The 15,984-nt window shown below is 43.5% G+C and overlaps 1 protein-coding gene across 1 annotated transcript in view; it reads left to right on the forward strand.

Annotated features, from left to right (window-relative positions):
• Nucleotides 1–2,403, forward strand: part of FNDC1 (fibronectin type III domain containing 1) — a 38,489-nt gene extending 36,086 nt beyond the window's left edge. The window contains exon 19 of the mRNA XM_033512772.1: nt 673–2,403. Coding sequence (XP_033368663.1) covers nt 673–788 — 116 coding nt within the window. The 3' untranslated portion in view covers nt 789–2,403. The remainder of the gene's footprint in view (nt 1–672) is intronic.
• The last annotated feature ends 13,581 nt before the right edge of the window (nt 2,404–15,984 follow it).

A 15,984-nucleotide genomic window follows, 5' to 3' on the forward strand; every position in this document is an offset into this window, starting at 1 on the left:
ATTAATCCAGATGTATGTATACTAGGTCTAGAAGACAGAGATAGAGAGCACACAGAAGTTTTATTATTGGCACAAGCCATGGGTGTTTCAGATGTTCCAATGCACGAGCTATGCGGACAAGAATGCTGCACCTCTTCTAATGCTTTAAGCAGTCACATTCTTTTTGCAGATGAATTAAAAGGGGAAGGGAGGGCTTAACTCAGTATTTACTGCATGAAATGATACCTTTCTGTTTTGTGAAAAGCTGACTTTTGCTGGTAGTCTCTTAAGCCCTATGAGATAATGTGATTTGATGGTATTTTTTTGCCCCAGAGTCCTTAATATATTTAAACTGACTTAGAAACTTCATAAACACAGCTGAAATATGCCCACCTTTTGGGTTGAAATGCAGAAGCTGTTTGGCAGACCACAGGATTACACAATACTAAAAGAGATTTTGAGCAGTAAAACCAATCAAAACTACAAGAAATATGAAGGACCATAGTTAGATCATTCAAGAAAGATCTCGGCCAAATACCAGGGCTAGCCAATACCCTCTTTGATACAACTCCCTGCCAGACAGTTTATAAATTTGCATTTGCACTGTGAGGTTGACTCTCACTGCACCTGCTACTTTAGTTAAATTGTTGTGTCTGTGTTCTGGAATACAAATGGGTGTTTTTCTCCTGACAGGGTATTACCGCCAGTACCGCCAGGAGCCTGTATCGTTTGGGCGCATTGGATACACAACACCCTACTACTATGTGGGCTGGTATGAGTGTGGTGTGCCCATCCCAGGGAAATGGTAGCAGCCTGCTTTCCTGTCTTCGGTAGACCATGCTTTTCAAATCATTTCTGCCAGAGGACTGTGAGCAACTGATTTGGAAGAGGAAAAAAAAAAAGATAAATGGGGAAAACCAGTGAAGACCAGCTGCTCAAGAAACCCTCTTGAAGACAAACATGGACACCTTTCACCAGCCTAAATCTGTGGTGCTACTTGATTTCTGCTTGGAAGCAGGGGTAGGATATAAGTTTGACGTCCTGCCTTCCTCTTCTGTGTCTTTAAGGCACAAAGAGAAGGTTGCAATGTGTGCAACCTGTGAAAATTAGAACTGTATTAGCTATGAAAATTTGGAAGTTTATTATATCTTAGAGGAACGACCTAAGCATGCTGTGCTTGCTTAATGGGATGCTAAACTGTCTTTTGCTGCCCAATGGGGCTCCCCTATGCAATCATGCCATGTAACTGGCCACCCACCAAAGGCAGTATATTCTCCTGAAGACTTACCCTGTGGGTTCACCCACAGCTGGACTAATCACCAGGCCACAGTGTAAATTCACTTTGAGATATATCTGTATCTATATCTATATAAATACGGTACTGTACATCTGCAGAAATACTTCTTAGAGATGCTGAGATCTTCTTGTTCATTAGATAAATATGTTTGGAATTTTTATGTAAAAGGTGCTGTTAATTCTTTGAAATATTGCTATGCACAATATATTAACCGAGGAAAGAGCTGTATTCTTCTTGTGAGTACTGTTGATGTAACATTTGAATTATTGATCAAGAACTGTGTCCCACTTCCTTGGCAACCTTTGGTGTGGACATTCAATGGGATTCTACCCCTCTATCCATGTTAGAGTGGCAGTGTATAGTCCAGCAAAAACACATACACAGCAGCTCATCAGCATCAGTTAAGCTTTCTATCCTTTACTATTTAAAAGTTTTAGTGCAACTTCCTTCAATCCATTCTCATCTTATTTTGTATGTTATTTATTCCTTGTCAGTATCTTTCATGTTAATGTGCAGAGGCATAGGATGAGTAATTTGGGTATTAGAAACTGCTTTTAACTTATTTGCTCTCCAAAAAGAAGCCCAAGCCACCAATACATGAATCAACTAGCAGGAAGCTTGTTTTACCAGGGGGACAAACTGGGATACACTTCTTTTTAAATACTACCAACATCTCTTCCAAGCAGCCGAGAAAGCAGAAAGTGACATGAATGAAAAATGTAGTGATCATTTTTTCAGAAGGCATTTGGAAGCTTGCAATAATGTTTCATGGTAACACCTCAACAGCCTTTGCTCATGTTAGTAAGACTCATCTTTTCTGGCAGTCTGGGGGAGTAGCAGTAACCTGGAGGACAGATCCAGTCTCTGGACCATCTTTCACTCTTGTTCCAGCTTACATGTAGTGTAGGTCTAACACTTCTTGAGTTTCTTCCTGTAGTTATTTTAAATTGTATGGGGCCAAAAAAGGGAATTAAAGTAATTAAATAAGCGTTTTCTTTTTTATGGAGATTTGGGTTTTAACATTTTCATTTTTCTCACATATTTTTGCTTCAGGACAGTGCCAAATATATGGTCTTGAAGTATAACTTTTTTCCCTAATAAACCTATGATACATGGTTCAATTCCTATTTCATCCTTTCTGGTCATCTGTGTCAAGTAATCTAAGTGACACACAGTCAGCTTTCTGAAAGTCTCCCTTGGGACAGGACTAAGTGTCAACTTTTTGTAGGAGACTGAAAGCATGTGAATGTGTTGCTCTCTTTCAAAGATGGTTAGCAGCTAGTGTGGAGTTACCAAGGGCAAATCATGTCTGACCAGCCTGATCATTGTCTTCGTTGAAATGACTGCTGCTGTGCACTGGGGAGAAAAGGGAATGTCACTGGCCTCCATAAGGCACTTGGCATGGCCTCCCACTGTCTGCTTATAGTGAAACTAGTGGAATATGGCTTGGGGAGTTGGTCTTTAAGGTGGATCTGAAATTAACTGTGTTGTGAGGCTCAAAATGTTGTGATCAAAAATAGCACAAAGTCCAAATGACAGCTGGTTGCAAGCACCATCCTCAGAGGCAAGTACTGGGTGCAGTATGGTCTGATGATCTGGACAGTGGGATGGAGTGCATGGATGGAGTGCACCATCAGCAAACATGCTACTGATACTAAACTGGGGCTGGGGAGTGGTTTATGTGCTGAGAGCTCCTCAAAAGAGGGATTTCTATGGGCTGGAGAAATGAGATGTCAGGAAACTCATGAAGTTTGGCAAAGGGACGTGAAAAGTCCCATATGTTGGTCCTTGTGGCAATACAGGCTGGGATGACTGTCCAGAGAGCAGCCCTGCAGAAGAGCTGCATTATACCTTCAGATAAATTCTGATTTGTTCATCTGAGGAGACATGGTTCCTTCATTTCCTGCTGGAAATACCTTTGGGGTGGGACAGTCCCATTCAGAGATGTCACTAGAGATAAAGATCTGAAACAGCTGTTTTTTCTGCAGCCTCAGCTGAGGAGGAACTGAGCAGTGCTGGGGTAGAGGTGGAGGGCATTGTGCCCTCTTCCCCTCCAGTGTGACTCTCTGAGGCTAAACCAACCAGGGCAGAGTCAGCAGTAGGGTACAGCATGGAAACATGTGAAGTACAATGGTATGCAGTCTGTTGCCTTCACTTTGAGGTCTGGATAAGTCCTCTGTGTACTGTACGAGGTGATTTGGTTGACACATTTGCATCCTTTTCTCTGTGTGTAAGGTAAATATATTATTGTGATACAAGGTAGTTTCTTGAAGAGATGATGCTGATCTTGCTCTCTGTTCATCTAAGAGGTGGTGGGATTCCAGAGCTGACTAAAAGCCGTGTGGGTCAGGAAAGCCATGTCCCAATCCAGATCCTCTCTCCAAGGCTCTGCCAGTGTCCTGAACAACAGGCAACCCTCCCCTTTCCTTCCCTACTTCCCTGCTGTCCCCATGACATGCTGGTCCTGCCATGGCAGCATAGAGAAGCAGCACACCCGTTTAGGAGCTAAACTGCCTCTCAATTGAAGTAGCTGTACAGCTTTTTCCCTGCCCTGCATATCAGGGAGTATCATACAATTTTGAGTAGTGCTAATGGGAGAGGAATGGGTCTTTTCCTCTCTCAGCTCTCCTCCCATGCCCTTCTTAATGGCAACACCACATCTGCATCTGGTTTTCAAGCTCTTGGCGCCAGCTCAGAGAATGCCATGTCCTTTCAGAGGCTCTGAGGGGTGTTGCACCACCCTTGCTTTCTTGTCTAAGTGACCTTGAGGGAACAGGATGGAGGAGAAGGCGGATCCCCACAGAGAGAAAATTCACACAGCTTGGGTCTGCATCGCCTCCGGTCCAAGTCTCTCAGGGGTGGAGGGATGCCAGGGTCCTGCCTAGTGGGGAATTGTAGAGTTGAAAAAGAAAAGGATAAAAACACAACAGAGGAAGGGGTGGGGAGGAAAAGACAAGCAAGCTGCTTCAAGCATTGTCTGGCCTGGTCAGTTCCAGATGCTAATCTCTGATCACTGTTCCATATTTTTGTGAGAATTTGGATTAGTGCCTCAAAGGCAGCAGGAACAATTGCCAACATGTGACAAATGCCAAGGGTTCTCAGGGGCAGCCAAAGCCCTGCATGTGGACCCAGCATGTGAACAGAGGAACTCTTTGGTGATGAAGGAAGCACTGAGTGTCACTTGGAAAGATGATAGAAGGCCTTTGTGGGAGGTGACCCAATCCTCTGAGCAATGTGAAATGATCCTTGCAGTTCCTCTCTATGAGGAACTATACAGTTTTCTGTCTGCAGAACCCGTGCCCTCCTTTCCTACCAGGCAGATAGATGTTATTCGAGTGAAGAGCTGTCTTCCTCTGGCAGAAGAGAGGGAGGTAAATGCAGAAGGGAATGAGGTCAATGTGGCAGTAGCCCAGCTCTGCTTCCTAAGGCAAAACTGGCATCCATGGATGTTTAAAGTCCCACCCACAGAGCCCTGCCAGCCTGCCTGAGGGCCCCTAGCTGGTAACATTTGAAAACAAAGCCATGCCTTGTACTGCTGCTCCCTTTCTCATCACGCTTGTGTGTCCCATTAAGGAGGAAGCACTCCCACAGGACTTCTGCCACATCACCCTGCCAACTGCATCACAACAGTCAGTGAAATGTATAACCCTGGTGAGAATGAGCACTCGGAGAGAAAAACACTGGAATTGTGTCTGAGTGCAAAAATCCTGGTGTCAGCACTGGCAAGTCAAGTGTCAAAGGCAGCAGCTTGGGGGCCAGGTCCTCAGGTACCAACCTCAGTTGCCATAGTTTCTCAGGGCCAGTTGTGTCACCAGTGCCAGTGTCACTCAGCTTCAAACACGGCCTGACTAGTAGAAGAGCTGGAGAACCTACACTGGTCATATGGCAAAGAAGCACATATTTTGTGTTAGTGAAGCTGAGCCACAGACTGAGGTGCATGAGCAAGGACACCGTCAGTGGGCTCAGGGATGTACTTCTCTCTTCAGTAGAGGAGAGCCTGCACAGAGAATCTTCTGCCCTTCTGTACAGGGCCAGTTGGAGAACATCAATGAGAGGATGACCATGATGGTTAGGGGACTGGTGCAGAGGACATACAGGGAAAGGCTGAGTACTGTGTTTGTTCAGACTTGGGAAGGGAAGGCTTGGTTTGATTATCTCAGATGGGCTACTGGAATCATAAAGAAGACAAACCCACACTTTTGTGAGCAGTACACTGAAAGGCTGAAGGGCAATGGACACAGACTGCAACACGAGGAATTCCAAGAAATATTATGAAAATATGTGTATCATCGAACTTATCAAATACAGGGACAGCAGCCCAGAAAGGCAGGGAAAACTTCATCCCTGAAGGTGCTTATAACTGGCCTGGACAGGTCCATGAGTAACCCGATCTAGTTTTGATGCTGGCCTTGCTTTGAAGTTCAAGTGTGTTGGATCTGATTTTCAAAGCTTCCTCCAACCTGGAGAATTTAAGTGTATGAATGATGCCAACCACCATATTATGCAGGAAGACAAAACCAGAACCAAAATTCACAAAAAACAAAGTTCAATCTCCACACATTTTCCACAATGGACTTATTTATTGGACAAAAATAATCATAAGTTCACAGAATGGCTAAGGTGGGAAGAGACCATTGAGAAACATCTAGTCCAAACCTGCTGAAAGCCAGGTTAGCTATAGCAAGACCATGTTCTCTTGCATTTTAAAGATCTCTAATGATGTAAACTCCACAGTTTCTCTGCTACCTGGCTCAGTGTTTAACTACCATCCCATAATAAAAAAATATTTTAGTTTTGTTTAAATGGATTTTCCTGCATTTGAGTTTATGCCCATTGTTTTCTGTCTGCAACTGAATACCACTGAGAAGATCCCGGCTCTATCACATCAGGGATAGGATTCCACTGTGCTTTCCTTCTTCAGACTGAAAAGTCACAGGTCTCTCAGCCTTTCCTTGTATCAGAAGTGCTCCTGTTCCCTCATTCCCTTCATGGTCATTCATTGGGTTTTCTCCATTATGTTCATATCTGTCTTGTACTGGAAAACCTGTAATTGAACACAAAAAAGAAGAAAAAAAGAAAAAAGAGAAAAAAAAAAAGGTTTTTTTTTCCCTAAATTCAAGCTGGCTTCCAGATAATACATGATCATTTGTGAGGAAGTGAGGGAAGCTCTGAGGGCAAAAGCAGGGAAGAAGTGTAGTCTCCTAGTCTCCCATGAAGAATTTCTGACCCTGGTTTCCTATTGTGAGAAGTTCCTGCACATGCTTTCCAGATGTGACTTGTGGAAGCTCTCAACTGAGCCTGAGGATCAGGTCACAGGACTGGGGGCAATACCCTCATGGCTTTGCAGAAAGCCTCTAGATTGCAGGAGATACTGTTTGGCCAGGCCTTAGAGCAGGCCCATGCTGAGGAATGGAAGTCTAGGCTGGATATCAGGGAAAATATTTTTCACTCAGAGTGTGGTTGGGCACTGGAACAGGCTCCCCAGGGCAGTGGTGACAGCACCAAGCCTGACAGAGTTCAAGAAGTGTTTGGACAATGCTCTCAGGCACATGGTGTGACTCCTCGGGTGTCCTGTGCAGGGCCAGGAGTTAGATTTGATGATCCTGATGGACCCCTTCAAACTCAGCATATTCTGTGATTCTGTTCTGTGTGCATTCATCACTTCACACACATTGTGAGAAAATTCTTTTAATGAAGGCACAGTTTTTGTTCAGGAGCAGCAAAGTCATGAGGGAATAAAACGGAGGCAATAAAACACTGCAGAGGGCCTGGGTTCAGATCTTCCCTGCTCCTCTACCTCATCCAGCATCTTTATCTTCATGCTGGCCCTTGTCTTGCCTGGTCCAGGCTGCAAAACCTCTCCTATGTGAGCCCTTCTTGTGCTTGGAGTGCCTGCATTGCAGGTCTTGCTTGTGGCAAGCTCAGGAGCTTGGTGAGTCTGTCACCAGTGAGTCACCTTTTCCCAGACTACACATGCCACCACACTGGGTGATGAGGATCACTTTGGGCAGCCTTGGAAGGTCAGCATTCATGGATCAGCTTTGAAAAGGAGGGAAGGGGCTGCTCGAAATGGCTCCCCAGAGTGTTGCAGCAGCCCTGCTCTTTGGCTGGGGCAACCTTGAGAAAAGCAGAGGCCATCTGCACCTGTCACCCCGATAGACATCTGTGGGCAGATACTGGGAGTCCCTTCCCCCAGGGAAGGGCAGGGTGGGAGCCCAAACCTGTGCCATGGTGACCCATACAGACAGAACTGCCCAAAGGCAAGAGCACACACAGGAGAGGCTGCCCAGAGCAGATACACTGTGTATCTTTTGTTCTCTACTGAAACAGCAGAGTATGTAAATACAAGTCAGATCAGGTCTGTTTAGCTTTTGCTGATAATCACCAGTGAATAAACAAGAAAAAATTGTTCCAAGCTCTGAGTATATTACAATTTCCTCTCCCTAAATGTGATAAAAAACAAAACCTACAAAATGAACAGTATTGTCAACAACAGCTTTAGAGAGTGCAACCTAAACAAAACAGAGAATTAACCAACCAGAATGAGGACTTGCCCATTCATTCCAAGTAGCATTATGGGCTATTATTACATCTACTCTTCATTTTTTGGTACTGTCCTGCTCTGAAACTTTACCTTGCAAAATTGCACACTGATGTCCTTGTCCACTGTGCTGCATCAGGCTGGCTCCTTTACAGATCATCCGTGGTGATGCTGCAGCCCCTTTGCTCTCCTGAGTTCTCTCCTGAGTTCTGCTGGAACTCAGCCTGCAAAGGCTCAAAACTGGTCTTGCCAACAAACATGGAATGACTTTCAAGATGGGGAATCTTCCTCTGATGGGAAGGCTGGTGATTCCTAGTTATACTGCTTGCTTTTTGCACAGAAATGGTCTAGGTTAGGTGAGGACTGACCAACCATTTCCCAGTTACCTTTACTGCTGCTGCAGCTCTTATTTTACATTTTAAAGTTATATTCTTTTTCTGGATTTTCAACTCCCCTACTAGAAATATGCTTTAGGATCTTTTATCACAAAAAAACCCCAACTTTGCTCTAGTTTCTTCCTTTTGAAATTTTCTTCTGAATATCTGGAATCAAGTGCTGAGAAATCCGCTTGGACTGTTTTTCCTTAAAACAACAAAGGTTCAGAAATCAGAAAAAAACCCTGTGTTGCCCAGAGTAACTGACATGCCATTATTCATACAGTTAGTGAATTCTTATGCTAATTATTAGTATATTATAATATTTTATACATCAATGAATATATCACAAGACATTTGAGTGACCTGTACTGAAAACAGAATTGCTTCAAAAAGACAGCATATGAGATACAGGGACAAAGTGCTTTATAAGGGTTATTTGAGTTGCATTTGAGGAGAAAAATGTATGGCACTGAAGGATATAATATGAACAACACACAGTACATAACAAACTTTTAGTGAGTTCTAGAGATATGCTGATATTTCTAACAAATGGATTAAGTAGGTATTAGAAGAATTATGATGCTTATGACTTCGAAAATTCTGAAAACATTTGGGAAACTTTCACTGGTTCATCTTTTACAGCACTCTCAAGAGGCTGAATGTCCCTTGGCACTGCCAGTTACTCCAAACAGCTTGGGGTTAATTAAGCTGAGTGATCAAAATATGATGTACTTTTCGTGATCCCTCAACCTTCTGAGATTCCCAGGCCTTGGCTTCCTTTACAAAAAGAGACAGACCACAGTCTGCTAATGGAAACTTTCTTGGTTCAGGGATCTTTGCTGTGTAGCAAAAGCAAGCTGCTGAAGACAAGTGTCTAGTTTCCCTGTGCTTGGGGGGTGTTCCTGTCATCTTGGTGTATAACTGCAGATTTCCTTTCTCGTCATCCAAATTTTCATTTTTACAAACATTCCGTTCACCTGAGAGGTCACAGATCTGAAGAAGAGCTTCTGCCTTGTGAAAAAAAAATTCTTGAAATAATCCTGTAATGTGTCACTTGGGAGGTAAAAATGTTGTGGTGTGGATTAATATCTGCACCATGTAGAATGTTGAGATTTTTTTAGAGCTGTTGTGTAAAACAAGTGAGATTTCCTAATTTGCCTCTCTCCATTCAAGGCTTTGGTTGTTGGCTCCAATTATTGTGGAGGTGAGTGTGCTTCTACATGGTGGGCATTCACTTTTCTATAGTTGTTATCTTCCATCAGCCACATCAAAACCAACACATTTGTTTTCCAAACAGAAAAAGAGGCAAGAATCAGTATGATGGCCTGGTGCTCTCTGGGGTCTTGCTAACATTGCCACGTCTCCCCTGTTCATCCCTTGCATGGAACTAAACCCAAGGTCTCCTTAGGTTAAACACATTGCATTTCATTCAATAGCAGTACAACAAACCGATGCTGATTTGATCCTCTCGATTCTCACTCTGCCAAAGAAAAACAGGAAAGGAGATTGCAAGAGTGTCAGTGGAAAGGTCTCTGAGGGTTTTCCTCTACAGGAAAATCCCCTGATAAATATTATCCTTGTCTTAATGTTGCTTCATGCAATTACGGAAGTATAAAAAGGACTCTCTGGAATACTCACTTACTCCTGATACTTCACAGGACTGGACTTCAGATATCTTCAGCATCTCTCAGCATGGGACAAAATTTGGTCATGGGTTTCTCTAAGTTTCACTGCTCCATAGAGACTTGTGCATTGTTTAGGAAGCCCAGATAGGAAAAGACCCTCGGTATGGGGTCTTGTTTTCAATCTTGCATCTTTTCCACAAGCTTTTGTTTCTGTTGTTGTCACTAAGCCTGAAAAAACTTTGTAAAAAGACACTTTGGTACAGACTCCACACATTTCACACAGATGGATCTGTAGTCCTTTTCAGGATCTCAACTAACAGCTGGAATTGCAACTTCCTCCTTCATTTGGGTCATCAGGGTGTGGGTTAGCCAGCTGCCAACAGCTGCAAGGAGACAGCCTGGAGCTGGAGGCTTCAGACCAGATGATTAATTCTCACCTCCTTCCATATATTGTAGTAGAAGACCTTCTCACTTCTTGAAAATATAAAATCTTCCTTCTGAAAAGCTGAGGTTTCCTATAAAAAAAAGGGGCATTAATCAGCAGTTAGTTGACTCAGTACTGGACTAGGGACAAGTTGTAGTTACATTGCAGTTGCCAGCCTCCACAGAAGAACACTTAGAGATCTTTGGTATATCTTTAAATTTGTACATAAAATTGGACAACTAACTGTTTACAGATGCAATAAATTGAATGCTTTTGTTTGGTCTCACGTTGTAGTTTCTGCCCCCATGTGCTGGCCGGAGAGCAGAGCAGCTGTGACTACAAACTCATGCTGTGGGTCAGCAGAGATGCCTCTGTTGAGCTTCACCTGAGAGGGTCATTACTTTGAGGCCAAAAGTAACTAAAGATAAATTAATATTTTATAAATAATATCCAGTTCCACATAAGGGTCTGTTTGCCATTTCCTCCCTTCCTGACTGATGCCTAGAATTTTAGTCACACAGCTCATGTGGCTTTCTCTACATGCATACAATTGCTGTGTTTCCCTGTTTTATGAGAAATGTTTATTCGGCTACTGTTACGTTCCTTTGTGTTTCATGATGTTGAACTGGATATCTGATGGTATCTGAATAGATCTAATGAGAAATGCATGCCAGAACATACAGGCATGGTTTGACAGAACCTGTCAACCCTCAGAGGAATTGCAGTTCTTGCACTTGGGTAGGAAATGGACACACAGAGACGCCAACAGAGCAATGCCAGGTTTACATTTGGCTCCCTTGATGTGCGGATGGTCTTATTGATGTCTGTGTTGACATGGACAGCTTAACCTGCTCTTGAATTTCAGGAAACACTCAAGCAATGGTGCAGCCACATCTGAGTATGCCCTGTTTGCTTAGACTTGTATTCCAGAGCTGTCAACTTTTTGTACAGAGCTGAAGTAGCCACATTCAGACACATGAATTTGCTTATCCAGTTTGTCCCTATGAAGCTAGCAGAAGCTAACCAGCTGTTGAGGGGCTGGGAGCCAGCTACAGAACAGACCCTACTGTTCCTGAAAACAGCCAGTCAATCAATCACATGATTTTTTCAGTGCTGTATGACGAATACTACATATGAACCAGCTACAGGGGAAACTCCATATAATAAGTGTTGGCACCACTACCAACATTTGGTATTTTCCACTTGCAAATGGTCTTTGAAACAAACTGTACTGTGCTTCCAGGGTTTCTGAGCAAACATGCTCAGACAGTAAGTAACTATAATCTAGAGCTGCAGGAAAAGGAAATTGAGGGTAAAAATGCTTTCTCATCCTCCAGAAAATAAAAGGGGAACAAAACAAATTAAGAATGTGAATGTGGGTGTTAAAAGAGACCTTTTGGAGGTCTGCCACTAACAAAGAAGGAGAGATATGAGCTAGGGCAGTGATGGGGTTGTGTCACAGGGAGATGTGGGAGTTACCTGAGACCAATGGACTTTGTTTTACCATAACATCTCTATGTGCCTGACACAAGGCAAAAGAGCTGCCAAATGCCAAGACCTTCACCAGAACTTTGCTTCCTGTGGCCAGAGTGTATCTCTAAGCTGGTAGCACAGATGGTAGTAAAAAAGAGGAAGATATTTAGGTATGGTTAAGACATATTCCCCCTGGTGAAACAGTTGAAAGCAAGATTTGAGTGTCTTTCAATGGCCAATAAAATTGGGACAGGCCCATAGCAGACTGCAGCTGTCCCAGGAAAGATTTGGAGATGAGAAGAACACAGCACAGTCCAAGGACAGGATGGTTAAAATTCAGCTGTCTTTCTCTTGAGGTTGGTGTGAAAAAGAAATAACAGAAAACTTGGCATCCAGTGTGTGAAAAACCAACTTCTATGAAAGTGGGAGGAAGAAGAGTTAATTGCTGAGTGGGAGGGAGGCAGAACTTCACACTGGGAGGTTTTACTTATTTTATGGGGCTTTTTCTGGGCTGTAGAACTTTTATGGGTCTCTGAGGCAACATCTGAGCTAGCTAAAAGTCCTGCTGAGCTGGAAAGAGCACAAAAGTGCAGTGATCTAGAGATAAGAAAAAGTATTTAATCCAATTTATATTTCCCCTTTTTGTAATCCATACATTATTCATATGCTGATATTTGCTCTTTCCACCCCGTCCCCCACTAATAAACGTTTCAAAGCACTGAAGCATCGGAAATTTTTCCTAAAGAACATTACAAAAGTCCTTAATATTTTACACTGAAAAATAATTTTACATTCCTTACCATTTCCAAGATGTTGGGGACAGGGATAAAAATCCCTCAAGAAATGAAAAGTCATCAGCATGGTTTGGGGTTTCAGTGGTTGCACTGTTTAGCCTGTGCCGAGAAGGCATTCCAAAGTACACAGCTCCTGCTAATGCCACTGCCAGAACACTACTCCCTCACCCATATTTTAAATAGTCCTCCCAAATATATGAAGTAGGAGAAAGGGCCAGGAATGGAAAGTGCAAAGCCCTAAGAGAACTAGAACATTCTAAGGTGGGTATCTATGTTACAGCCAGACCATGGCTGGCCAGGATGAGTTTGTGTCTGCTCTGTACTGCCAGTACAGCACAGAGTGGTGGTATGGGGCAGCTCTAATGCTGTGCTTTTCAAGCCAAATCACTTTCTTCTGTGACTGAGACATCCTATTCCAGGTCCAGGCCTCCCTTGCCTCCTGCAAGTCACAGGTAAGTTTGCTGTAATAAGTAGTTTTTACAACTGTAGCTCAGTTGCCATTTTATAAATACAATGTTGAAACTAGAATGCTATTGAAATGCAGATCCATGTTAAATACCCTGTTTGGCACTTCGAGGTACTATAACAAGCCCCTTAAAAATTTGTGGAGTGCAGCAATCACCAAAAGAGCCCCAGTGTTCCCATCTCTATTAAGTCTCACTACAAATCCAGTGTTTACAAAGACTTGTTCAGAATTTAGCATCTCCTGTCAAGGGAATGCTGATCTATTTGAACACTTTTGAAATGTGATGTTTCCTCCAGAACAGGGGTGAGGAAGGTGTTCCTTGCTGAGAGCCAAGTAGACCCAAGCACTCTGGCAGGCTGGGTCCCTTAATGATGTCCAGGGATGGAATGTCATGAGGATGGAGGGAAGTCAGATGGCTGGGCACCATGAGACTGATGTCACTGATCACAGCTGCTCCCCAGCCAACCTGGTCAGCCACACCTTCCTTCACAAATTAGGCCAGAAGGTATGGGGGGCTGCTCTCAGGTCTCACTGAAACTCTCTTCTGCAGGCTGAGCAAACCCAGCTCCCTCAGCTTCTACTCACAAGGCAAGTGCTTTAGTCTTGACCATTCTGGTGGCCTTCCGCTGAAATTTCTCCAGCTTATTGATGCATTGCTAGTATTGGGAATTTCAGAATTCCATGTGGTATTCTGCACATGGTCTGCTCAGTGCTGAGTGGAAAAAGCAGACACTTCCCTTGATCTGCTGGCTGTGCTTCTGCTCACACAGCCCAGGGAGCTGCTGGCCTTCTCAGCTGCCTTTGGACAGAAAGGACAGGAGAACAGTCCTGATTTTGCTCATGCTTAAATTAGTCATTAATTTTATTCTGGCAGGCCTGAGAGCAGAATTTGGATCAGAGTAAACAGCTTTCAGCCTCAGTACTTGGGCTTTGTCTCTCATCATGAGCTAAGGAGAAGAGAAACAGGAGGTTGCAGAAACCAATTTTAAAAAAAAGAGCCAAAATACCTTGAACCACAAAACCCAATGAATCTGTAAACTGCTAGCTACTAAAACTTTGAGGGATGAATGTAGAGGAAACTGCTGTTTATCTGATTCACACAGCTAAATTCATGTCCTAGCCCTACACCAAAACCTTTCTGGGCAGGCACCTCCTCCCTGTCTAGCACAAGACCAAGGTCTATGGCGCTGTCAGCCTGAATCTTTAACTGCTCACCCATTTTTCCTACACATCCATGTGACTGGTGCACAAAACACTAGCAATGAGTTTTCTGGGACTTAAGAGACCTGCACCACCCCGCTGTGTTTCCCTCAAAGCTCTGTCTTGTGAGGCCCCCATGCTCCCTTGCAAGTGTGTCATATACTGAGCTGCATGATTGTACTGAGTTCCTGCTTATAGAGGAGCTGTATCCAGCATTGCAAGACAAGGAATTGATACAGAAATTAAGAGAGATTCAGAAATTCTTCACCTTTGCACTTATGGTCATGGTGCTGCTTGGGAACACTTGCATGGGCTTAAGGTCAGCTGCCTACAGGATCCTGGGGGCCTAGGAGGACTGATGCCACCAGCCAGCAGGACAGTGGCATTACTCTGATCAGAAGCCTGGAGCTATGATCTGCTGCATTTCAGAAAACAAGAAGACTGAAGTTACAAATCTGCTGAAGGGTTGATGGCAATGAACCTGGAAAGGTTGGCCATTTCTGGTAATGCATCATATTCTTTCCATCTGCAACTACAGACTGCAATTTCAGCAAAGTTTGGTTAATTTATTTTCCAGTGTTTTTTTCTTCTTCATGATTCTCTTTGCTCTTCAGGGGTCTGACTAATAGCAGAAATGTTACAATTCTTTCCACTTTCTTATTGCTTGTATTTGCAGCCAAGCATTGTCAATCCACAAGGTTTATGCAAATACAACCAGCATTTTGCTGACCATTGCTGAAAATATCCTTTTAGGTAGATAAATCATCTGAAACACTTACACACAAGAGCAATTTCCACAGGTGATTTCTGAGTGGTCTTGGGAATCTGGAGAGGTTCCAGCTGACTGGAAGTTGGTGAACATTGTCCCAGTTTTTAAGAAGGGAAAGAAGGAGGAAGCCTTATGAGGAGGGGCTGAGGTCACTTGGTTTGTTCAGCTTGGAGGAGACTGAGGACAGACCCCATTGTGGTCTTCAACATCCTCAGGAGGGGAAGCAGAAGGGCAGGTACCGATCTCTTCACTCTTGTGACCAGTGAGAGGACTTGAGGAAACAGCATGAAGCTGAGCCAGAGGAGGTTTAGTACAGGTATCAGGAAGAAGCTTCTCACTCAGAGGGTGGCTGGGCACTGGAACAGGCTCCCCAGGGCAGTGGTGACAGCACCAAGCCTGACAGAGTTCAAGAAGTGTTCGGACAATGCTCTCAGGCACATGGTGTGCCCTCCTGTACAGGGCCAGGAGTTGGACTCGGTGATCCTGATGGGTCCCTTCCAACTCAGCATTTCCAGTGATTCTATGATTTATTTACTTATGGGCATTTGCAGGATCAGAACATTAAACATTTGTATTTAACAAATTTCCAACTTAAATGAAGGAGCTATATCTTTATGGATCCTGGAAAATGTTTCAGGTTATTCCAGATAAAGATTCTGAACTCTTTTCAGGGATGAGAATCCATTCCTGGACAAGGAGACCACAAGCACATATGAAGTACTGACTTAATTTAGAGGAGAGATTGGAAAGAGAGAAGAGCTTAGCTAGACCTTAGCCTTAGAGTGTGCTATTTAAATGTTGCAACTCACACAAAATCACTAAGTGTTAGTCTACTTCTCACCCCAAAGATAGTTGTGTAAATTAAACATTTTTTTAAACAACAAATTTAGAGTTCTCTTCATTTACATTCTTGAACTGGAGCATTTTGCTCTCACAATTCTTCCCATGAGATTGCAAAAGCTGGGCTCAAGAAAATAGAATACCTCTGATACACTTCTGCTACTTTGATTTCAGAAGTTAGAGGGCAAGCAGAACACCA

The sequence above is a fragment of the Parus major genome, chromosome 3 (assembly GCF_001522545.3).
Source record: "Parus major isolate Abel chromosome 3, Parus_major1.1, whole genome shotgun sequence".
Taxonomy (NCBI): domain Eukaryota; kingdom Metazoa; phylum Chordata; class Aves; order Passeriformes; family Paridae; genus Parus; species Parus major.